This window comes from Tinamus guttatus, unplaced genomic scaffold, assembly GCF_059628265.1.
Source record: "Tinamus guttatus ecotype Peru unplaced genomic scaffold, ASM5962826v1 Tinamus_guttatus_pri_ptg000198l, whole genome shotgun sequence".
Classification (NCBI taxonomy): Eukaryota; Metazoa; Chordata; class Aves; order Tinamiformes; family Tinamidae; genus Tinamus; species Tinamus guttatus.
In genome coordinates this window covers 3,847,359-3,871,191 of record NW_028288732.1, presented here as the reverse complement: position 1 = coordinate 3,871,191, position 23,833 = coordinate 3,847,359, and the positions used below count along the sequence as shown (strand labels likewise).

The 23,833-nt window shown below is 44.8% G+C and overlaps 2 protein-coding genes across 4 annotated transcripts; both read right to left on the bottom strand.

Moving 5' to 3' along the window:
* Window positions 1-5,338: 5,338 nt before the first annotated feature.
* On the bottom strand, window positions 5,339-9,079 carry GHSR (growth hormone secretagogue receptor). Of its 2 annotated transcripts, none has more exons than XM_088523952.1 (2): window positions 8,323-9,079; window positions 5,339-5,595 (listed from the first exon to the last, which is right to left on the bottom strand). In XM_088523952.1, the coding sequence occupies exons 1-2, from the start codon at window positions 9,074-9,076 to the stop codon at window positions 5,339-5,341; spliced, it is 1,011 nt and encodes a 336-aa protein (XP_088380078.1). In that variant the 5' UTR covers window positions 9,077-9,079. The 2 variants fall into 2 exon arrangements, with proteins under 2 accessions (XP_088380078.1, XP_010217252.2); XM_010218950.2 differs by having other exon boundaries at window positions 5,339-5,643; window positions 8,323-9,076.
* A 7,704-nt stretch (window positions 9,080-16,783) lies between these two features.
* Window positions 16,784-23,593, bottom strand: TNFSF10 (TNF superfamily member 10). Of its 2 annotated transcripts, none has more exons than XM_088523950.1 (5): window positions 23,474-23,593; window positions 19,923-20,072; window positions 18,470-18,512; window positions 17,924-18,040; window positions 16,784-17,252 (listed from the first exon to the last, which is right to left on the bottom strand). In XM_088523950.1, the coding sequence occupies exons 1-5, from the start codon at window positions 23,591-23,593 to the stop codon at window positions 16,804-16,806; spliced, it is 879 nt and encodes a 292-aa protein (XP_088380076.1). In that variant the 3' UTR covers window positions 16,784-16,803. The 2 variants fall into 2 exon arrangements, with proteins under 2 accessions (XP_088380076.1, XP_010217251.2); XM_010218949.2 differs by having other exon boundaries at window positions 16,784-17,249.
* Between the last annotated feature and the right edge of the window lie 240 nt (window positions 23,594-23,833).

Sequence of the window (23,833 nt, the reverse complement as noted above, 5' to 3'; positions counted from 1 at the left end):
CCAGCACACGCGGCTGCTGTTTCTATAGCAGCAGCAATTCCCCCTCGTTGCCGCAACCAAAGAGTCTGCGTCAAAATGGAACGATCAGAATTTGTTTTGCTCATTGCTGGGAGTTTGGAGCCTACCCACAACCTGAGCCTTGTTTGGGGAGTGGGGTGTCTGCGGGGACATGGAGGCATCCAAGGATGGAGCAGTGGGAGCCCCCATGGCGAGGGAGGAAAGGTCAACCCAGCACCGCAGCTCATCCGCCTCCTGTGGAGCCTGAGTTTTAGGAAACTCAGATTTGCTTCCCTATAATGAGAAAGCACTTGATTAAGTTTAAAAGTGCAGAGCCATTTAAGGTTTGAGTGCAGCTGGGGGGATTTAGGGACTAGGGGAATGCAGCGATCCTCTCTGTACCCATGACACACAAACCCTGCAGTTTCGCTAGACGCGTCTGCGCCCAGAGTTGATGGAGAAAAGCTATACAGAAATCACCATGGAAATTGTATTTCCTGTACAAATCTTTTCTAGAAGTTATTGAATTATTACAGAATTCAGGATGTATTATGATTTATGGAGGAATTGCCAAAATTGTGTTCTGTGTCATTAACATTCACCTGCCTTGCAGTAAAGATATAAATGTCATCTCTCATTCCTCTCAGAGCTGAGAACCACAATTAAGTCGAAAGAGGGAGATGGACGTTTTGTTTCAATATTTTTATGGATGAGCAGAAAGCCAGATGAGATCCTTTGAAAAGGCCATTTTATCACTATTACATTTAATAAATGTTGAACGATTGCATATGTTTCTGCTCTTGACAATTGCGCTTTCTCAACATGCAGGTTCTTGGCTGAGTACAACAACAAAAGGAACCTGTGGTTTCCTGAGATGCTTTCAAGTACAAGGGGCTGGCCTGCTTTCTGCTCTTATTTAGGTTGAGTGTGCTGTTATTAGATGAATAGTTACATTTTTTAGTACTAATTGCTAGCCTGAATGGTCCTGCATGCAAACAGAATTATTTTTGGTCTACTAGTATTTTGCTAATGAATAGCTCCTTGGGTCAACATGCTCAGTGGATGTCACTTCTTGGTAATTTTGTTAGCCCATCTCCCTCACTTTCTGATCTATGAAAGATGTTGTTTCCTGTAAGTAAAGCCAAACAAGCAGCGTGGAGAGTTAACAGCCTTGCAAGGATTAACATGTGAATAGAGCGGAGAAATTCCCCATAATCCCGAGCAAATACTGCGTTTATCACAATTCATAGCTCAAACAGCTTGTCATATGGATGACAGATTGACCGTGAGGCAGCAGTGTGCCCTCGTGGCCAAGAAGGCCAATGGGATCCTGGGGTGCATTAAGAAGAGCGTCTCCAGCAGGTCGAGGGAGGGGATCCTGCCCCTCTACTCAGCCCTGGTGAGGCCACATCTGGAGTACTGTGTCCAGTTCTGGGCCCCACAGTACAAGAGGGATGTGGAGCTGCTGGAGAGAGTCCAGCGCAGGGCCACAAGGTTGATCAGGGGCCTGGAACATCTGCCCTATGAGGAGAGGCTGAGGGAGCTGGGCCTGTTCAGCCTGGAGAAGAGAAGGCTGGGAGGGGATCTGAGCAGTGTAGGCAAATACCTCAAGGGAGGAAGTGAAGAAGATGGGGCCAGCTTCTTTTCCAGTGGTGGTCACCGGCAGAACTAGAGGTAATGGCCACAAACTGAAACACCAAAAGTTCCACAGGAACTTAAGAGAAAATTTCTTAACAGTGAGGGTGCCAGAGCACTGGAACAGGCTGCCCAGAGAGGTTGTGGAGTCTCCTTCTCTGGAGATCTTCAAACCCGCTTGGACGCAGTCCTGTGCCACGTGCTCTAGGTGACCCTGCATGTGCAGGGGGTTGGACTGGATGATCTCTAGAGGTCCCTTCCAACCTTAACAATTCTAGGATTCTATGAACCATCCTTCCTTTCTCCAGAATGTCTGCAAGCTGGTCACGCTCCACTTGGGTAACTACCCAGTCTTTCATATATTCCTGTCTTCTGGTCAAGTGCCGCTCAGGGTAACATTGGTGGCTTTGAGGTTGTGAGTGCAATTTTGTTTTTTTTGATGAACAAACCACTGCACTGAAGTGAGTGTATCTGAAATTGTGCTGCTCCCTTTGGTACGAGTGTTCAGCTGGAGATGCTCAGATAGCAGCTCTTGCTCCTGCTGGGCTCATGATTGCCTCTGAACCCACGCACCCTGTAAAACCCACCAAAATACACTATTTCCTAACACAGCTCAGGAGATTGCACCTTTCACATCCATTAACAAATATTTTATTCCCAGGTATGCTCCAGGAGCCCAGAGCCTTTCAAACAGATGTTCCAATGGTCAAAACAAGGAGATGAGAAACCAGGCAGTTAGATGGCTCCTGGGGAGGACAAACCCAGCGAAGAGCAGTCCTGCTGCAGAAATACCAAAGGAAACAGGATAGAAAAAAAGGAGATTGGAGACCGAATGCTTTGCACCGGATGTTTTGGGGGGCACTGTGCTCAGCTTATTTTCCACTGCAGGTGCTGCTTTTGCTCCTCAAAACTGTCTGATGTAGCTGTTGCAGGTTTAGGTATCTAAACAATGCTTCTTTAAATAGGGCTGATGCAATCAATATTTGACACTGACTTAGATAAGTTCTAAATATCTATTAAGTCAGAATTTGACATGAAATTGCTGATTTTCCAGAATCATTTTGTTTTTGGCAAGTACAATAGGACATGATTTTTCTGCCTTGCGCGTGCCTCCATCAAGGCTACTTTTCTAAAGTGAATGACACTTTCTAGGGAATTGCTTTTGATCTCTTTTATCACTGATTTAACATGGGGCCAAGACATAAAAGGCAGACGGATTGCTCCTGTTTATTTGTGACACTGTGGTACAAAACGTAGAGTCAGAAAAGCCTTTAAGACATGAAATGTCTAATGAATGAACCTCCAGTGCAGGTGGCAAATTATTCCCACTATGGGGTTTTCTCTCACAGGGCAGTGAGAACAAAGCAAAATTTGGATCCACAAAGCTCCTATGCTTTTTTTGTTGTTTTGATTCTAATCATTTCCCCTATCAGAACTGGCAAAGGAGAAACCTGCCCATCACTTTCCCAGCGTTGCTCCCTGGGGCAAATTCATTATATCCAACTGGGATTGACTTCACCTATCTATGCCTAGATAGAAAACGCTTCTGTATTTTTTGCAGGCAGCTTTTACACGAAGCTAGAGCTTAAGATCCAATTTACACCATTACTTGAATGAAGAAATAATTGAAGCATCACAACGTGAGCAATAACTTGCCCTGGAGGGGAGAAATCCCAATGGGCTGGTTTAGTGGTGGTGAGTTGTGGCGGGGTATATATGTTATATATCTTCCTAGAGGTATCTCGCAGTGTTGTGCCACCACAAATACCAGAAAGGGTAGGATTATAAAGGTTCTCATAACTTTATTTCATTTTTCTGTTCACATTTAATACCACAAACACAGCTGAAGTTTGAAACACGGAGGTGACGCTGGCCGTACGTTCAGGTCATCTACACAGCGATGTGGTTCGTGAGCTTGCGTCTCAACGGCCTTCCCGAGCTTCCCAAATTTCTTGTTTCCCTGAGTTGCATGGTATCTGCCACCAGACCCGTGTGTCCGTCAGCGAGGAATGAAAGAACAAAAAGGGTTAAGCAAAGCACACGTGGTGTGAGGGAGTGAGAGGCCTGGTACCATGGCTATGGCTCCTACCGATGACCCACCAGCCTGGGCCTAGCTGAGGGTCACACCAACAGGGTCTCCTGAGCTGGACCCTTGGCGTCCTGGATTGGTCTTGGCTTCCCCAGCTATTCCTACATTTTGTTTCATACGTTTGTGTTCAAAAAATACCATTGATGGGGAACAAAACCAATTCAGGTGCGTGATCCAAACTTGTAGCCCGGACACAGGCTGTAGGCCCACACCTGGCAGAACACGGCCTGTCATCAGTAACAGAGCCCAAGGCAGCAGGACCTGCTGGGTAATGGACAACTCGTTCTGCAGAGTTAATTGTGGGGCAGTCAGTAATAAATACTAGGACAAAATAAATAGAAAGTTGCTATTGCACAGGCATGCTCATACGTGGCAATTGCTGGACCACAAAATCTACATGTCGATGTGACAACAGATGCAATACAAGACATATGCATCAGCATACAAAACGGAAAGGCTTGGGTTTTTTTTTTCTTTTAAATAGAATATTTAAGTTACAAAAATTAACTAACTGAATCAGATTTTTCACAGCTCAAGGACAAGAACGTCTCTGCTTCTGCATTTTAACACAGTTTTTTTTTCCATTGCTTTCCCAGATCACATTTGCTACAGATGTTCCCCAAAGCCAGCAAGAGCAATTTTGAAATTAGTAAGGCAGCCCCAGTGCATGCAAAGTGCACTCAAAAACCCGTGGTTTTTAACCCAAAGGAGAGTCTTTCCGTGCAGGAGACCTGCCTTGCTGACCAACCCGGGGGACCACAGTGGGTAGCAGAGACAGGAGCCGTTGCTTTTGGGGATACCCAAATGCCTGCAAGTTCCAGCATATCGAGCTGTTTGCAGCCCAACTGCGCAGCATGACCACGGATGATTTAGCGAGTAAAAAAAATGCTTTGGTGGGAGATTGTGTCCCGTATTTTTATAGCATCACTGCAGCTCTGAAGTCAGTTCTTGTCCCACTGATATATACTTAAAAAACTATTTCAGCACGGTCATGTTCTGAGTCATTTCTATGAAGGGATTTTTTTCATTTCCTTTCTACTCAGGCAAGGTATGGAGGTCATTTATTTTTCAGTAGTGTGTATAGAAATTATGCATTTTTATTTCTCTCTTTCTTTTGAAGAAATCATTTTCCTCTGAACGAGGAAAATTTGTTTAAAAAAAAAAATTGTGAAGAGTATATCAAATTCCACATTACTGCACCAAAAAGGCAATTCAGTTTTCCTCTCTTTAGGATCTGATGACACACTAGGGAAAATCCATAGTAAACTACTGTTAATTCTGGAAAAAAATCAGCTTGAATTGGTGGCTCCTTGAGGCCCCGTGAGCCCGTGGTCAGACAGAGCTGGTTGCTCCAAGTGCCAAAGTCCAGAGCTCTTTCCACAGTCCACATTATAAAGGGGGGACAAAACTGTGTCACGTGGGCAAAAGCAGCTGAAAAAAATGATGTTTGAACGTTGCTGAGTTGTGCAACCCCCTGCCTCCTTCCATCCTCTCAAAGTTTAGATTTTTAATTTTTTTTTTTTTTTAGTTTATTGTTAACGGCCTCCGCCGCAGCGTGCTGGGGATCCGGCGGCCCCGCTTGGCGCCGTGACGATGCTCCGGGGCCCGGCGGCGCTGTCAGGTGAGGACGCTCGGCTCGCTCCAGGCGCGGGAGCTTTCCTGCTTGGTGCCGGAGAGTCTTTTCCTCGGGAGCGGCCGGAGGCCGAGCAGGCGGCAGGCGGCCAGGCGGTACTTCCTCGACATGATGTTGTAGAGGATGGGGTTGATGGCGGCGCTAAGGTAGAAGAGGACGAAGGACACGAGGTTGCAGTACTGGCTGATCACGGCTATCTCCAAGGAGCCCGCTTCGAAGGACTTGGAGAATAAGTACCGTCCTACGTGAAAAGGCAACCAGCAGAGTATGAAAGCAAAAACCACCACAACTAAAACAAAAACAGCAAAAGAAACGGAGTTAAGTATGAAGGTTACGCGATGGCTGATTTAAATATATTCCTATTCCCTTCACGCGCGTGAAAATGCGTCCTGATTTCTTTTCAGTTTTGTCTTTCTCAGATACATTTTCTGACAGTTTAAAATAGCTATATTTATTACACATCTATCATATTTAAACAGGCTGTCTGTCTACTGCATCACTAATTTGATATAGCATACTTCTGAGCTAACTTAGGCTTTTCACTAAAAAAGAGAGAGAATTAAAAAACCAGAATGGTTATAAAAAAAAGCATAAATATAGTCTCTCAAGTGCAGTGTTCAACAAAAGTCACAGATGATGCAAGATACTCAACACTGTGGTTCATAAGGAAGAATGCAACTCCTGCAAAGCAAAATGATTTAAACTAAGGGCCCAAAGCAAGTAAGGGTACCCAGCTCAGTAGAGGGCATATTCCAAGGCTCGTATTCCACAACTCTAGTTTGTCACTTTTTTGGAACATGAGTTACTTCAAGAAAGGTAAAACTTAATATATAATTATGTTGTCACCTGCTATTCCTGTACCATTGTACTAGCACTATGATATAGATGCACACATAATAACATATATTGCAATCACAGGAAATGTTTGCATCTTTGAACCTTATGAATTTCTATTCTAGAGAAGGGGAAACTTTTTCTGTTAATATACAGTGTGCTCTGGACCTGTGCTGTTTTTCACATTATTGTGAATGGACCTGTTAATATACCAGAAAAAAATAGAAAACTCAAGACAGGGCTCTTGACAGTCTTAAATACTTTTTTACCAGTCACCTCTTCTGTCTTGTTAACAGCCCTGTTCATATCAATCCAAACCCCGGTGCAATGAGTTAGTGTTTCCCAACAAATCCAGGGAGGCAGGACTTCAGACCATCAGGCCACAGCAGAAAAAAATCAAAGAACTAAGCAGGATGATTATTCTTTCTTTAAAACTTCCTTTAAAAGCTTCAGGAAAAAGTTCCCAAATTTAGACGACTACTTTTGGTGAAGCTAATTTCCAGCTCCTCCTTGCCCTGAGCCAACCATTGCCACTTTCATCCTCATTTTCTCCCCCTGCAGATTTCAGACCATGCTTCCCAAGCTAGCAAGGGTGCTCTGGAGCTAAACCTACATAACAAACATTGCTGTTATTGCACATAGTGTTTTAAGCATAGCCAGTATTTTCACATGTGAGCATGCATACCCTTGATATACATGGCATGCGTATATATCCATGATATACCCATGCATACATGCTTTCAGTAGGAATGGGAAATTATAGCTCCTTTGGAAGTTGTGCTGTGCACTTAGGGGTTAGTTATGGACCTAAAAGCCTTACTACATAGTCTCAAAGAGGTATTGCTGCTGCTCCCATTTACCTGGTGCTCTGTGACTTGCTAAGGACTTGGAAATTGCCTTCAAAATTTTAAGCAGAAAACAATGAGAGCAAAAGGCACTGTGCCCGTGCTAGCACTAAGCCTTCCTGAACCTCTTTTCTTTCCATTCAGCATTAGGCTCCTGTTATTTGGAGAATGCTGTGTCTCTGTCAAAGGACAGCCTTGTCCCCATCCTGCTGCTCTCCGACCTTGTGAAAGCAAATAGGTGTTTGAAATGTGGATGCCTGTGGCAGAAATAATCAGTTATTGCTCTGGAGTTCTTTAGGGTGAAATATTTGGAAATGTAAGCACGGGAGGAATATGCTCACAGCTTTGTTACAGTGAGCAGGGGTTCATATTTCTGAGGCTCTCGAAGTGTGAAATGAGGAATTACCTCCAAGGTCACACTTACCAGACTGAAGTAATTCTATTGATCATAAACTGAGAGTGAAAGGGCATAAAGAACGCTGCGGGTTTTATGATTCTTGCAGCCGTTGCATAGTAATAAAACAGCACGGGAACAAAAAAAAATCAGCTGGGTTCCCATTTACTGATTATGGAAGTTCAGACCACCAGCACCTCTCCATCCAGCTCATTAGCCCAGCAAGTTCAGCGCGGTGGAAATGAGCACGGGCGAAACCTCCACACTCAGAAAATTCATCCCCTCGAGCAGACAGAGGTAAAATCTCAAAGGAGGTAAAATGCTCCCTGTGAAGCCCGTGCTGGTGTTTCCCTAGTGAAAAAATACAGCTTAGTTTTCATCAGCTGATACAGCCACGCTTGTAAATAATCTCCTCTTTGTCAAAAACCCCATAATCACCCCATTTAAAACTAAACGCCCTCATCGCCTATCTACTTAGGCTGCAGCTAAACTTTGTTGCTCTGGGAGTGATTTGCTTTGTTTAAAAATCAAATAAACTGTCCTTCTCTGAATAATGTTGGTGTCCACCGCCACAGAGCGAAAGCGTGCAGAAATCTCCAGGGCAATGGCTAATCGTATCTGTAGCGTTTGCTCTTGTCAGTAATTGTTATGAACATCTGCCGAAGCCCTTCAGAGCCCTGGCTCAAGCCAGCTGGAAATAAATCTAAAGAGGGAAGAGAGTTACTCTAGAGTTACTCTACAAATACCTTAAATTGTAGCCCTTTGTATGGAACCTTTTCAATAAAGGCTTCCCTTTACAAGTGATTTTAATGAACTGCCAGCGTTTTTCTCAGTCTTTCTGTCTCTCATACACACGCACACCCACTCTGCAAACACGGAGCAAGAGGCGTCGTACCTAACATCTTCACAGTTTGCTTGTTGTTCTGGTCCCTGATGGCAGTGTTTGGACCCATGTTCTTCCTCTTCCTCCTCCAGAGTTTCCTCCCAATCAGGCTGTAGAGCACCGTGAGGCAGAACACAGGGAGGAAGAAGAAGATGCTGGAGGTCCAGACCATGATGGTGAGAAGCCCCGACCGGATGGCGTACTCCGTGGCTCGGCACTCGTTGGTGCTCAGCGGGTTGGTGCCGTTCTCGTGCTCAACCCCGACCAAGACGAAGATGGGCCCGGCGCTAATGAAGGAGACGGCCCAGAGGAAGAGGATGACCAGCTTGACCTTCCCTTTGGTAATGATGACCTTAGCACGGAGAGGGAAGCAGATGGCCACGTACCGCTCCACGCTGAGGGCCGTGATGTTGAGGATGGTGGAGTAGGTGCAGCTCTCGCTGACGAACTGGAAGAGCTTGCAGAGGAGGTTCCCGAAGTTCCAGGGCCGGTACTGCCAGAGGCGAAAGAGGTCCAGGGGCATGCAGAGGAAGATGAGCAGGTCGGAGAAGGCCATGCTGGACAGGTAGAAGTTGGTGGTGGTCCGCATGTCCCGGAACCGCGACACCACCAGCATGGTCATGAGGTTGCCGACGACGCCGACGACGAAGAGGAGCACGCAGGCGGTCGTGATGCCGGTGAGGACGGGCGCGGGGAAGAGGTGCAGCGGGGGCTCGGGGCCCGTGCGGTTCTCGGCGCCGCGGCCGCCCGCGCTGCCCTCCCGCATGCTGCCGCCGCATCCCCCGTGGCCGCGCACGGACCGCCCGGCGCTGCGCGGAGCCGCTGCCGGTGCCGAGCGGAGCCGCTCGGCGCTGCGACTTGCCCTGAGCAGTCTGTGTCCCGGCGGAGTTTCCCTGGAGGCTGCGATTTCCCCCGCTGCTGTCCCCTGTCCCCTGAGTCCCGGAGGCTCCTGGCTCTAACACCCGCGCTCGGGCTGCGCGCGTCGCTCCCGCGTCGCCTCAGCGCGCGTCGCCGTTGCGGGGTGGGCAGGGTGCTCGCGCTGCCCGAGCCGGGGCTTCATTTCACCCCTCGTGCAGGTCTTCTCTCCAGCTGCACGGATGTGAAGTGCCTTAGATCCTCACAGGCTGCCTAGTGGGGACGTGGGGATGGGTATAGCGATATAAGGACAGTCCCCGTCCCTCCCCTTTTTGTGCCTTTGCTCTGCCCTTGGCTCTCGCAGGCGTAGCCAGGAGCGCGGGGAGGCTGCGCTTTGCTGGAGCTGCTGTAGTCACCCCCTCGCTATGATTTACCTGCCATTAAATTGTGTTTCATTGCGTTTCTGCTGCCCTGCACTCTGCCCTTTCCAGCTGAGTGTTTCCTCAGGCTCCCACCTCCTGTTTCCCGATAATGTTGCAGCCCAGGACCCTTCACTAAGATGGGAGCAGCGTAAACTGGACTCTGAGACAGTGATATAGTGCTCAAAACACCCATAAAGAGGGGGATCTTCCCTTCTTTTCCTTCCAGCTAGTCTCTGCAAGAGGGCTAAAGGGAGCAAGTTACAGCACGGTGATGGCCCTGCTCCCTTGCCCTGCACCCCCATCTCCCAAGCCGCAGCCCCTCCATGGGCATCCAGTTCCACCCACCTGGGAATTAGAATTTTCCACTGTTTTTTGTTGGTTTTCCAGAGGAAAAAAAAAAAAGAAAAGAAAAGAGCTATTGTATGTGATAATTGCCAGGCTTCACTAGTGGGCTGTGCATGGTGTGACACAGCACAGGGTTGCTCTGCCTGCACTTGGTCTCGACCAGCTCCTTACACCAGCACACACGTCAGTGCCTCATCCCTGTCCCGCGTCAGATGAGACAGTTTGCAGCTTGGTCAGGGTCCCTATTCCTCATTCCCAATCTCACATTGTGAGTCAGTTTTTGCAGCAAGTTGCACTCAACAGGTGATAGTTTTATGGGAGATGACTGCAAATTAATTGCAGCTAGGGAGAAGAAAGAGACTAATGTGCTTCTCAATTTCTGTTTATCCAGCTGCCCGTATAATTGCTTTACATGTTGGAAAAAGAACCCATGTGCCTCCAATGTACAGTTATTTCATATTACAATTTTGTGTCCAATTTAATGTCCAATTTAATTTATATCACACTGCACTGTGTTATGGAGGAGCTGGTGGTTTTCCCTGCATTTCCCACATACTTTGCATTATTATAAAGAATTTCTTCACTCTTTTCCCTGATATATCCTCAAACCAGTGGCATTAGCTGCAGACCTTTGATATTTGCCAGAGAAAATGGTCTGTGGCTGCAAATGTGACTTTGCAGTGAGTGTTTTTCATTCTCATGAAATTCTTGCATTTTTTTGCCAGGCTGTATCTTGTCAAAAATGATCATTTCCCTTACACCATGGAGAGCAAAGCTTGCTGTCTGATCTTCAGAAAATTACTGACTTCTTACTAAAATAATACTCGAATTGGGGTGTATGCAGTGAAATCAAGCACTGAGGGGGTGAGGAAACACCAGACTTAAGTATCCTGATGCCTTGTGCTGTGGGGAAATACTTATTACACTTATTTCATTGGGAGTTTGATGTGCTGACCGATGAACCACGGGCATGAGAAATTCCTGCCTTACTCTGCATCCAACAGCATCGATCCCTGGGTTGCTTAAAGGGTGCTGAGGCCACAAGAAGCGTCAGCAGAAGGGCAAAAGAGAAGCAGTTCTGGTTTTCTGATTCACAATTGCAGACCAAATTTTAATAGGGTGTAAAGAAGTGAAATTCCACTAACTTTGCATTAAAAATGAATTGATGCATCTGCTTTGGATTTGTGAAAGCCAACGGTGGAGAACCCTTGTCACCAGCTGTGACAGGAGCTGTCTGCTCCATCCAGCTACCTGCCCCCGGCTGCAAGGACAGTGCTCTTATGTTGCCTTAACAACAGAAAAGAGTGAAGTTAGTTACTGATGTTATGTCAATGAGACAAAAAGGAGTGAGAGGAGGAAATTAATCACTTTCTATTCACAGTTTTACCCACTAACTAGATGTATGACCAAAACAGACATTCTAAACACAGCAACCAAACAATAGCAGATATTTGCCTTTCATGGAATTCTTAAAAAAAAATTGGTGCTTCGCTTGTGCAACAGAGAGGCGTTATTGAGCACTAGGAGATAAGGCTGAAAGAGGGTGTCTATTTACGGTGTTTTGAAACCTCTCTCCTATGGGCCACTCTTTCCATTTTCTTTCATGCAATAAAGTTTTAATTCCTGTTTATATCGTAGTTTGTTGTCATGGAAATGGCTGAAAGGTTTGACTATAGAATGATTATGGTTTTATTGCGGAGAGATGGAGGAAGTGGAAAACAGACTTCAAGGGAGAGATCACCCATGTAAAAATGATGCATCTCCACCAATTCGCAGAACAGCAAATTCAATTATTTGATTATATCCAGAGGCAGAAGATGTTACAACTTTTATTACAAATGCTGCATTTTAAGAACAGAAGGGAGCATCTGGCGTATGCTTTCAAAGGTTATAGTTCAATAAGTATCACAAGTGGATGCTGCTTATGAAAATAGTGGTAATCATCTGACTTAATCTAGAAAACAGAATGTGCTCAAATCACATTGCAGTTGTTTATATGGATGTAAATATCCGCAAGCAGACTGCAAAATAGTGCTAATTGATCAGCAAGGACTTGCTCTATCTCTGCAGATTCAGAGCATCCATCTTTGAGTTACCTTTTCACCCCGTGTCCCTCTGTTACATCTCTGTGTTAACCTCTCTCTTTGTCATCTCTTCGTTAAGCAGAGAGGGAACGTGGTCACGGATAAGTTTGCTCTCAGTTAAAAGTATGTTAAATAATTTATGGTAGGAGAGTAGTAGAAGATCATTCTGCATTTCTTTTTTTTTTTTTTTTTTTGAATGCCTTATGACATTCTGGATAAATAAGGTCCCTGATTTCAGACTTAATGTCACTGTCACTGATTCTGGAGGCAGCAGACACCTGCCCTGTGATTCCCAGAACAATAAACTTTACAACAAGGAAGGGATATGTTCACTTGACTGTTGTGTAGTTATTTGTATTCCTTAGGATTTGAATTGTGCTAGTGCCTGAACATGCAGGGTGGGGCTGGAAAATTAATTATTCCTGGTCCTAGTTTCCTATTTCCTTTTTGATGCTTTTGTGCCCAGTATGAAATGGGAAGGGTTAACTTGGCTGAATTTGGCAGCGAATTGGCAATTAATTCACTTGGCCTTCCACCAGTAGATGTGTGGGATAAATATGGATGACTTAATACAAATTGAAAATAATTTGATCTGAAGACGTCCCATCAGATGAAACTAGAGGTATCTTTAAGAGCGATTTGTGTCTTGGTTCTGTTGTGTTCAGATTGTTGCTTTTTAAAAGGCAGCTTAAACAACTTTGGGTTCCATAATATTTGCTACTGCTCCAGGTGCCATCTGTGTGGTGAGTTCAGGACAAAAGGTGTATATGTGCCAAAGACAAGAAGTTTGAGTTTTATTAGCTAACCGTTAGCCCACAGAAAAATGGGAAACTGCTTAAATGATGGACTTCTGCCCTGAGATGGAGCTCTGGCTCTAGCATTCCTGTCTTGGCCCGGTGATCCGACTTAGTGTCACCTCTAAAACTTGGAGAAGAAAGAATGGGAATGTCTTTACAGTTTCTGGTTGTAAATGTGTCAGCAAACAGTCCGGTGGTGCAAGACAGCTGTGGTGTGCTGCTCAAGCACCTAACAGGTACCCTGGTCATCAGAGGGCAGCATATGTTTTTTGGTATGTAATGTAGCATGCAATTCCAGGCTTTTAATATGAAGGAAAAATTCTGGAGAATGTTCTCCAAATTTAATTAATTTTGATGAAAAAGTTATAGGCCTCTGTGTAACAAAGTCTAAAAGAAATTCCCAACCTATGAAAATTTGCTTTGGACCTGAAGATCATCCATATCTGTCTGCAATTTCTGATACTGAAGGGAGCAAGGTACATTGGAGGGATGTGGATCTTGTCTCAGTATGCACCTTTTTTTTTCCTATTATATTGATCCTTACAGTCTTTCTTAAACTCTTAACATTTAGATGTCAGCTGAAACCTGCAAAATGTAGATCTCAAAATCTCAACATGGAGATCAGGCTTTTTAGCTGGTGAGCAGCAAAATACATCCCTGATTCTTTTTGGGCAAGTGAATACTGCCATAATACAGCCAATAGTCATGACGTCTACCTAGAGAAGCAAAAAGATAGAAATCTGTTTCTATAAAGCAATGGAAAATATAATAAGAGCAAGTTGGCTGATACGCCCCCTTTCCCATGGAAACACCAGAAAAACAACCTAAGCTAAACACAAGCACAGAGGTAAATGTGTTTACACTACATATGACCATGATTGGGGCGACCATCCCTTGGTCAAACCTAGGTATGTATGTGCTGTGCTTAAACCAGCAACTTGGGGCCTCCAGTTTACTCCCACTTTACCGGATGTGTGCAAATGGCCACCTATGAATTCAATAGATCCTCTGCTATAATCCAGTAATAGTAAGGATGTTTCCATGCTAAATAGAATAATTGTAAGGATGAGACGTTTCCGTACGAAATACATTTCCAGTGCTTGAATTATTACTGAAGACCAGGAATGTGAGGAAACCTCGAGGGAAGTACCCAACATTGTGTAGACTCTGGTCTACAGCCAGTGCACCTCCCTGGTGGCACTCAATTAGTTATACCTCATACCAACCTGTTGTTGGAGGAAAGATTTCAGACCCAGAACTGACACCAGTAAACACTGCAAGACTAAACAATTAATTAGTAAAAATGTTTTATAGAAAACATAGGTATAAAAATTACAAAAACTGTATGCCCTGCAACCGACACCCACATATAAAAATTTGCTACATTCACCATTTGGCATAAAGAGTGAGATGAAAAGGATGATTCAGGGTGCAAATCTACCGACTGAAGTGAATATATCTTTCTATTCATCTTTAAATGTGTCCTGTCTGATATTACGTTATATTTCTCCCCAGGATAATATCCGGCAAGCATGGCTCGGGATTATTCAGAAATAAAATATGGTTATTCGGTATGATCCCATTTGGGCTATGCTCTGCATGCAGACACCAAGGATATGTATATTTAGATAAGAAAGAAGACCATGCCTGGAAGCATTTCCTAAATGAGTCATTATGATAGTATATATTGGGAGATGAAGAGTTACAGAAAGCAAAAAAAAAATGTGTATAATAGTTTGTCTTAATGTGAGCTCTTACTTTGTGTAGTTTCCCATGTTTCCACAGTTTATTTCCAGTCCTTTTTAACAGTGTGACTATTGGGTAATAGAAGTAATTTCTGAGCCACATGGAGGGTTCTCATTCTAATCTGTCACTGATAAATCTGCTTTTTCTTCGTTCAAATGAGCATATAATGTAGTCTTAAAAAAAAAAAAAAGCTATTAAATAGACTCAATGACTATAAGATTGAAAGACAGGAGTCAATCCTGTGCTTAGACAAACAGCCCCAGCTATTTGTAAAGGCAAGCAGCTGCCAAATCTTTTCACCAAGGTGTCATCTGGCTACGCAGGGCATGGTTTTGTATTGCCCAGCTTTTTGTAGAGGGGATATGATTTCTGAATTAAGCACAAAGGAAAACTGAAGAAAAGTTTTGCAACAATATTTTCAGTTTCATGGGGAATTAGATGATTTGTGAATGAGACAAATTGAAGCATTCCAGTTATGGATGGAGAAATTTACACCCTGACCATCACAGAAAGCAGCAAAAATCAGAAAACAAACAAAAACCAGCAAACACTGGCTGGAATCATAATTTTGGCTAGAAGTCAGCAAGCACTTCTTTGCTCCAACCAAAAAGGTGTTTCAGAAGTCCTCCTCCTGCTGCTTGCATGCAGGAGGTTAGATGAACAACAAGGTGATGCTTTTCTGGGTCACAAAAGTGGTTGTCATTTGTTTCCTCTCATTTAGAAACAACGTAGGGAGCTGAACGATAAATGTTTTTGCTCCTGAGACCCATAGGCAAGAGCCATACAGGGATTTATTCCTTATCCTCATTTGAAGGTTCCCAAAGCAACCTTAATTTAGTAGAAGACCGACCACCACCCTGTCTTCCTGGCACCGTTCTGCTGATTTCAAGCAAGGCTTGCAGAGCAGCTATCTGCCATCCCTCTTCTGTTCCACCTTCTTCTCCTCACCACTTTCACTAAACACGATTAAAATGCACGCACGGTGCAATCTGGCATCGCTCCACTGCTGATATTGTAGAGGTGCTGATTTGTGCAAATATAGACATGTATAAATGTATATATACATAAAACAGTCCTACTCATACAGTTAACAAATGCACTCGCTTGTGTAAGTGAAAAAAAATTACAAAAAAAGTCTGTCCCTTTTTGAAAAAAAAAAAAATGGAAGGACCTAAATTGCAGGTCATGGTAAAGCAGAGATAGATGTGTATGTTTTCCTTAAAAAGACAGTCTTCAGGGTCAGTTTTTCCGCTCTGCTTCCTACCAGTGGCAGACAGTCCAAGTAAACATGGAAGCAGCATGACAAGCTCAATTTGTGGCAAAAGTCTAACAGAATTCAGGGTTTAAAGGGAAAAAAAAAAAACAGAATTTCTTATGGGTGACACCGTTGCTGTCAGCAAGTGCAGCAGCAAGTGTGTTCCTGAGCCTATTGCTGGCCTGGTGAAACCTCTGCAGAGCGCTGACTTGAGTAAATATGCAGGACCATAATGCCCTGGTGTCTCAAAATACTGGCCAATTTCAAAGCTTTTCTGTACAATTGCAGCAGGTGGGGTTTTTTTTGTTTGTTTTTTATGTACAGCATACTGATTAAGATGGACTCAATCCATCTGAATGGCTTTCCATGGCCATTAAATCCATCCATGGCGTTTCATTCTGAAAAATGCTTAAGCACATATTTAATTTCAAGCACACAAACACTCCCTTGTTAGCGAGGCCATTCATGAGCTTAAAATTAATTAGGCACTTAAGTGCTTGGCTAGATTAGAGCAGAGATGCAGTGCTGTGTGTCTGGTAGCCCTGCTTCTGTAAAACAGGTTCAGATAGGAGCTAATTCCTGTCAGAGTAACTCCACTGGCATCCATGGAGGCATCGGGATGATCAAGGCAAGGTCCAAGTGCAGCCCATGAGTAAAATTTGTTTTTCAGTCCCAGCCTGAGTAACTAGAGGAGCAGCAGCCCCTGCGCGGCTCAGCGATGATCTTGGGCAGCATCTACCTGCTCTTGCCCGAGGTGGCCTCGGGCGCTGTAAACCCTCGTTCCTCCCCAGCCCGCTGTGACTGTGCAGCTGCTCTTCCTCCTTATTGGGTCTTCGGAGTCTGTTTCTACACAGCCAGAGCTCTTCCACGAGCCGGGAATGGGGGGTCCAGTATTGTGGGTGCTGTCTGATTTTCAGCCCCGATTTTACAGAATTTCAAGCCGGTCCTAACAGTGCAAATGGGTTCCTGTGGAGCGTGCTCAGAACCTCCTAACTGATCATAAAGGCTCCGAAGAAACTCGCCTCTTTGTCCATGTCGACTATATCCCCGTTGCTGACAGACACGAAAATCCTGTCGTCCCTTTTGAGCTGGAAGACACCGCCTTGGTAGATGGAGTGAAGCCCGTACTCGGCCTTCCTCGACCAGCAGCTTGTCCTGGCGCTTTTCATGAGCAAAATGGGCTCAGGGTAGTTGGTCAGTTTGTAAACGTACTGGACCAGCTGCTTGGGGTTCCTGATTTGGGCCAGCAAGGCCGAGTCCTCGTGCTCATTTTCGCGGAAGCGGAAGTACGTTTGCGAGTAGATGTAGTAGAAGCCTGTCTTGGGCACCACGAGTTCGCCGTTCCGCAGCTCCACGTTGTACAGGAAGGAATGGCCCTTGTGAGACGACTCCCAGCTGTTTATTTTTTGGCCTCTGCCTCTTCTGGGTGTGGAATCTACTGCAGAAAAAAAAAAAAAAAACGACAGGAGATGTAAAGTTAAAAGCACTTGAGTAATTAAGCCTGGGGTCTGCTTTTCCAAAAAGAAGCACATAAATTGGCTGCTCCCATTGCTTTCAAAAGGCAGCTCGTTAGGCCTGTTCTGTACAAACAGTTTGAAGGTCCATACGTAAGCTGGTTAGCTCTATGTGGGAATTCACATTTCTCACTGGCAATTTTTGCCCTCCCAAAACAGTGCATATCGCAGTGCAGTTTCTTAGCAGCACAGGTAAAATAGCCACAAGGGTGCAGAAACCCCAGCAGGCCCTTCATTAGCACAGCTCCGGTGTCCGATCTTCCCTGTCCATGCTTTGCATTTCTAATATGTTTCTCAACATAGCAGCTGGCGAACAGACGGAAATTAAAGGAAAGTGAAGAGGAAAGCTCAACATTAGGAAGAGGGATTTTATTTACTGTTTTTTTCTTGGATGAAGCCTCCAGAAGAAAAGTTAGAGGGGCATCCAGAGCCGAAAGGGTTTTTCTCTATGCTACAGGAATGAGCTGAGGGAGAAAAACGCTCTCAACAGGACACAAAGGCATTTTGGTACTTGGTTTCTCATTATTAACTCAGTGTAAGCATGGAGAAGCCCCAAGCTAGCAAAGAGGGCAGAAATGGCTGTTTTTATCCTTACTGCGCGGGGATAGAGAGTTCTTCTTATTGCTGCTGCCCGTGAGATGCGCTGCTATTCGGTAGACAGGATCCGTCTGCGGCTGCTCGTTGGTGCTTGGGAACGCGAGGGCTCTCTCAGCTAAACGAGGGCAGAAACAAACTTGGATTAGGGTCGACGATGGCAGAAAATGGCTCATAAATGTGGCTGTCATTTTTCTTGATTGACTACAGAGTAGACAAGGCGGTTTTGTATAATAAGGCTCAAAATTCTCCCTTGCTCCCTTTCAGATGTCTTTGTATGCCTCTTTGATCGCCTTCCTCCATTTCTCCTCCCCAGGTTCTCTGGACCCCGGCTCTAAACGTTTAGCCTTTAATTCTGGCTCCCAAAAACACACCTCCTAGTAACACATTATCCTTTTCCTCTAACCTGCCACTCAAGAACTGGAGATAATAGGGCAAAATCTGAAGTCCCTGTTTTCTGTGCTTTTAAAAAATAGCCCAAAATCACAACACATCAGACCCCATCAGCAACCTCTTTTTGCCGCAGTTAATAAAATGACTGTAATACCATTGACTGCAGATATGTTTTCCTCATAACTTCTTGACATCATCTGCCAATAAACACAGAGAAAAATAATTAGTTTGTCAGCAGAAAGCAATGGAGGCAGGAAATAGACACTTTTCCCTCGGACTCGCAGATAAATGGCATTATGAATTTTTGACCATTAAGCAAATCAAAAAAGCCTGTATCATTAATTCTTTGTAATAAAGTATTTCTACAGCTGCATTTTTTATGTAACTAAATGTTCTGGGGAAAAAAAAATACATTTTCAAGAGTGCCCAGCAAGGAGTTCTTACTCATTCTGAAAATGTGACCCTTGTGCTCTTCTTCAATAAGAAGAGATTTATGGGCAAGCACTCGTTCTCATTCAGCCAATAATACTTTGCAGTGCCAGACTTCTTTGGGATTTTAGCTCTCGGAAATTAAATTTGTTTTCTTTTTATACCTCTATCTATCTAGAATGTTTTTAAGGCAGCATATCTTCTTCCCTACATTTTCCCTTTTTTCATAACCCTTTGCTGACTGCTTTTAAATGAAACATTTCAGGTGCTACAGGCAGGACAGCTGTGGCAAACCTGCCCTTAAGATGATTTACCTTGATGATAAACTTGGCCTCCATACTGTGATTTACTGCTGCGTTCTGCCCTGCTACAGCCTTTTTGTGCAATGAGGGAGCTAGTAGGTAGATTGGGCATCTGTTAGCTATTAGATATATTAAGATACATAAAAGTCCACAAAATAAAACATTGTTCTCTTCACGCAGCATGACAGGAGCTTCACTGGCAGAACTTACACTGAAGTAACTGAGATCTTTGGCTGCTAAATGTGGTGTCGACTAGGGGACGCAAAGCCTGAAGTGAATTTGTATGGATGGGGATTTTATATGCTGGAGGTGCGATTTTTAAGAAGCATTCCTGGGTTTAGCCCTTTGAGCTTTCAACCAGGCATAATTTATTCCCTGCAGGCAGTGCTATAGGTGCGGGATGCCAGGCTGGAAGCGCATGTGCCCGGCACTGCGCTCTTGCTCGCCCGGCCCGGCCCGCTGACCTGTTACACAGCTCCTGGTGGGACCGTCGCTTGGGCGCTTTTCTGCTGCAATTTATTTCATTTGCTTGTGACAACAAGTATTTTTGCCTGGAGAATGGCATTTCTGCAAATTTGGGCAGGTAGAAAGCAAGCATTGGGGAAGTCAAGCAGAGCTCCTGTTTGTGCAAGCAGGAAGCAAGGGCCAAAGAGGGACTTGCTTTGGAAGGACGGTGAACAACACTTTTCGCTCATGCCTCTTATATTCCCTTTAACAGTAACGGACCTACTAATGGTTTATTCCATAGAGTAGGGGCACTTGGTCCCATTACGTACACCCTGCTCCAGCTTGAGCCCAACTTGATTCTGCTGTTGGGCAGTAGCTCTTTGAGATGGTCAAGTCCCACAGTTCAAGAGTGCACAGGTTCCCAAATACCTTTTTAATTAACTTTCCCAGTTGCCACTTGACTTGCCAGCAGGGATCAGCCTCTCTTTCATTTTCAATTGTGTCCAGGTTTTGTATGAAGCTTCCGAGCTCTTCCCCGGTGAGGCAGGCAATGCCGCTCTTCGAGTACGTGTCCTGGAGCTGTGTTAGAAGGGAAAGCAGAATTTCTTGTTTATGATGTGCTCATAGGCTTTTGGCTGTGGTACATCTCTAGCTTAGGCACACACTGGCTTTTCCTAGTAGCGCTTGCTGGTACGGTGCAGGTTGTAACTGGCAGAATGCACCACGCATTCTCATTTTGCATCTTTATTTCATTACAAGGATACCTAATATGCAAAGGAAACACCAAACCCTCTCCATTGGTATATGGTACTCAACTAAATAAGCTTGGTGGGAAATTCGACACCTAAACTATAACCTTGTGAATGCTTTAGTCTCTGATTCTACATTAAAAATTCCTCTTCTGCACAGTGGATTTTTCTTTGCAAATTACTGAGGATAAAATCAAGTATCAGACCATAAAGTTAGTTAAAAGCCTAAAAGGCCATTCTGTCTTTTCAGGAAAATGCTACTTCTGATGCAGGCTTTCCCTGGCATGTATCCATGACAGTTTGGGGTCACTCTGTAGTAACCTGGAGCTCTGTTTGACTGAATAGTCCAAAGCAAAATCTAGACAACAGAGATGTTTCAGTTCAGATGGAGTTATAAAGCTAAACGCTGAGGTTCATGCCTATGCTCTGTGGGTAGACAGAAAGTGCCTTTTTTTCCCAAAGGATAAAAAAGAAACGAGTTCGCAGAGTGCCAAAATTCCTGTTGACTTCCTGAGTGTGTAAATGATATCAGAAAAGCTCTCCCAGGCAGTGCTGCCTATGCAGGGCTAGGCAACGTGCAGGACTCAAGCTGGCGCTGTTGCTTAATGCAAGAGCACCAAAGCCTGGGAGTAATCGCTGCGGATTATGAACTCCTGTTTGCTTTGAACCCAGTAGTGCTGCATCAGCTATAAATCCTGGTGAGACTCATTATGCAAGCAAAGCATTACATAAAATTTGGAAAAACAGCAATCGGCAATGAGCACGCAGAGCCGTTCAGACCAGCTTCTTGTTTTAATATTTCACCTTTCTTGCATTAAAGAAGTTTGGTGCAGTTTGCTCTACATTAACTCAACATGCACCAGAGTTGCAGCTGCCCTTAAGCCTGCAGCATTGAGAACCGCAAGTAAGAGCTTCCTCTTGCACCTCCTCCTCCTCACTCCATTCTCTTGCTGCCCCTTAGGAAACAAAGACATTCAGGAAGAGATTTCACACTTCAGAGGATTAGGAGAATCCACCCACATTACACTGCAGTTATTCTGCTGTCTAACAGCAAACCTTTGAGTTGGACAGCAGACTTAATCTGATATTTGAAAAGATTCCTGTGCTTTGCAGTCACCCATGAAGAATGCTGCCACCACACTGAGTCCATGAAGACTCCCGAGTCTTTGCTGAAGAAAACACTGATATTTTTACGTAAGGTTTCTTCTTCTGAGAACTCAAAAGTCATGAAAATTATGGACTTACTGAGGTACATCTACATCTGTGCTTAAACTAAAGACTTTGATGGATTTAACTACAATAGATTCTATAATAAGATTGTTTGAAAAACACCATGCAGACCAGACGTGTTTACTCTCTTATCACACCTGGCAAAGCTCACCTCCAAGCTTTGCCCTCCCACCTGGTAGCAAACAGTACTGCACTTTTGCCTTTTGTTTACCAATCTTCCCCACACAACCACTTCAGTTCACTGCCCCTGGAACAATATTTTGCATCGACACTGAGATCTGCAGGGATTGCAACCTTGTACAACCACTGTCTAGTGCAGAGGAACGGCTACTGCTGCCCTATAGGTGAAGGAAACAAGGCATCAGGGTGTTGCAAGGCTTATCCATAGCATGCAAACCCCTGCCACGGAAAGCCCTACAGCAATGCTAATAGAATCTGAATACTTCCAAAACTTTTCCTATTCCAGGACTTCTACAAGGACTATGTTTTTGAAAAGGAAGTCTGAGGATATTTGCTTTTCAGCCCTATATCCTGAAGCATAATGCACTTTATTGTGCTCTCTTCCTGCTTAGTAAAACTGAAACAAGTATCTGTAGCTCTAACAGCTACAGCTGCAGAGATAAAAACTGCCAGTTAAAACTTTTCTTTTTGTAAAGATTGAAATATCTGCACTGCAGCCATAGTAATGTGGGCAAGCTGTAGAAAGGCAGATACTGGGAGCAAAGAGAAGAAAAATGAGCAAAGATCAGCAGTGTGTATGTCGAGATTCATTCCACGTTCACTGCGAGGATGTGGGGCAGCACTCTGTAGCTCTAGATCAGCTTTTCACATCTTTTGTCATGCACCAGATGAAGTTCTGCAGTCCTTAAGGTGCAGTATATACCATAGGGCCAGCAAGGTTACTTTTTCGCCAAGCAGAACTTCAGCATGAGCAGATTTAGTCTTTTGCACCAAGTGCAGGCATGTTATTCTTTAGAAATAGTTATATTCTGTGCAGATGTGGTCCTGTTCAGGTATATATATTTCCGTGAAAGCCAGGGAAGGGCAAGTGTTGCTACTCCTTACTTAGATTGGCAAGGGTTTTTTTGCATGAAAAATGAGAAGGCAGGGATGTAATTTTTCATCACTGATATTATGTGATCTGATTTCATAAAATGATCATATTTCTATGATTGCCCTGTGTTGCAAAATATGGAAGCCTCAGGTATAAACTCAGCAGAAAACAATCTGTTTTGTACAGTTTAATATAATCATTGACTGCAGAATACTGCCCTTTAACCGGGGCTTCACTTCTAAAAACACTCCCACTTCCTTTAATTGTGCTGTGGGGAAAACACACAGGGAACCAATAATACTAGTTTCCTGAAATAATATAACCACAGTGCACTTACCTGCAGCGGGGTTTACCTTTGTGCCGTGGAGAGCCATATGCTCTTACCACTGTATAGCAAGGAGTAAATGTGGTCAGGGAAACCCTGAGTGCAAACTTCATAGAATCCAAGGAATTCCTTTGTTTTCGGGCAAGGAAAGAGTTAAGAGGAAGTAAGCAAGGTTAGCTGCAGGAAGCCCAAAACACCAGGGCTGGACAAAGGGTATTTTACAGGTCGTTAGGAGAAATTGTGCTCTTTATCTGCTTGAAATTCCTCCAGGATTAATCAGTGTCTTAAAACTGTGTATGTTGCTGGAGGAGGCATTTAAAAAGAAAGAAGAATACCCCCTTTGCTGCCTTTTTTTTTTTTTTTCCCTACTTGCTGTCTATGTGTGAGTGTCCATCCAGTGCTTATCCTCTTCTAGTCCTCCCAGTGTTACTGCTGTTCCTGCGGGACGTCCCAAGCACTGCAGTGCGATCAGGGAGGAAGTCAAGCAGCTCTGAGAACCTCCTTTCCCAGGTTGCATTCTGCAACTTCTGCAGTTTCTGCAACTTTTGCAACTCCTGCAACGTGTGCGATTCCTCAGAGTTCTGCACGGCCTGTGCCCGGCTCTCCCCGCGCTGCCACCCACCTGCTTGAGCTCGCTGGTGAAGTAGAGGAAGGTGACGGCCACGCAGAGCGACTGGAGCAGCACGGCGGCGGCCAGCACGAGCGCGCAGCTCTGCGCCGCGCTGGGGCCGGCGGACAGCATCGTCCTGCGCTTCCCCGCGCGCTTCCCCGCGTCCGTCCCCGCGCTCCTGCCGCTGATGGTGGCGGGCCGGGAGGAGGGACATGGGCGCGGAGACATCCCTGCCCTCCCGCCCCGCCTCCCTTAATAATAATAAACCTCCCTGTGTTCAAATTGCCCGGATAACAAGGCTTCCTCTTTCCGGCCCTTGCGCTTTGGAGCGCGCTCACTTTGGGAACGATGGGAGCGCGGTTCTGCAGGGAT

Bases quoted from the DNA above. Each gene is read 5' to 3' on its own strand.
- GHSR (XM_010218950.2), bottom strand. From the start codon at position 9,076: ATGCGGGAGGGCAGCGCGGGCGGCCGCGGCGCCGAGAACCGCACGGGC. The intron at 5,644-8,322 runs GTACGACGCCTC...TTTTTGTTTTAG, and splicing joins GCAAACTGTGAAGATGTTAG to TTGTGGTGGTTTTTGCTTTC.
- TNFSF10 (XM_088523950.1), bottom strand. From the start codon at position 23,593: ATGCTGTCCGCCGGCCCCAGCGCGGCGCAGAGCTGCGCGCTCGTGCTG. The intron at 18,041-18,469 runs GTATTACAGTCA...GCCCTCGTTTAG, and splicing joins AAACATATCTGCAGTCAATG to CTGAGAGAGCCCTCGCGTTC. The intron at 17,253-17,923 runs GTAAGGATAAAA...TTTTTTCTGCAG, and splicing joins GAACTCTCTATCCCCGCGCA to TAGATTCCACACCCAGAAGA.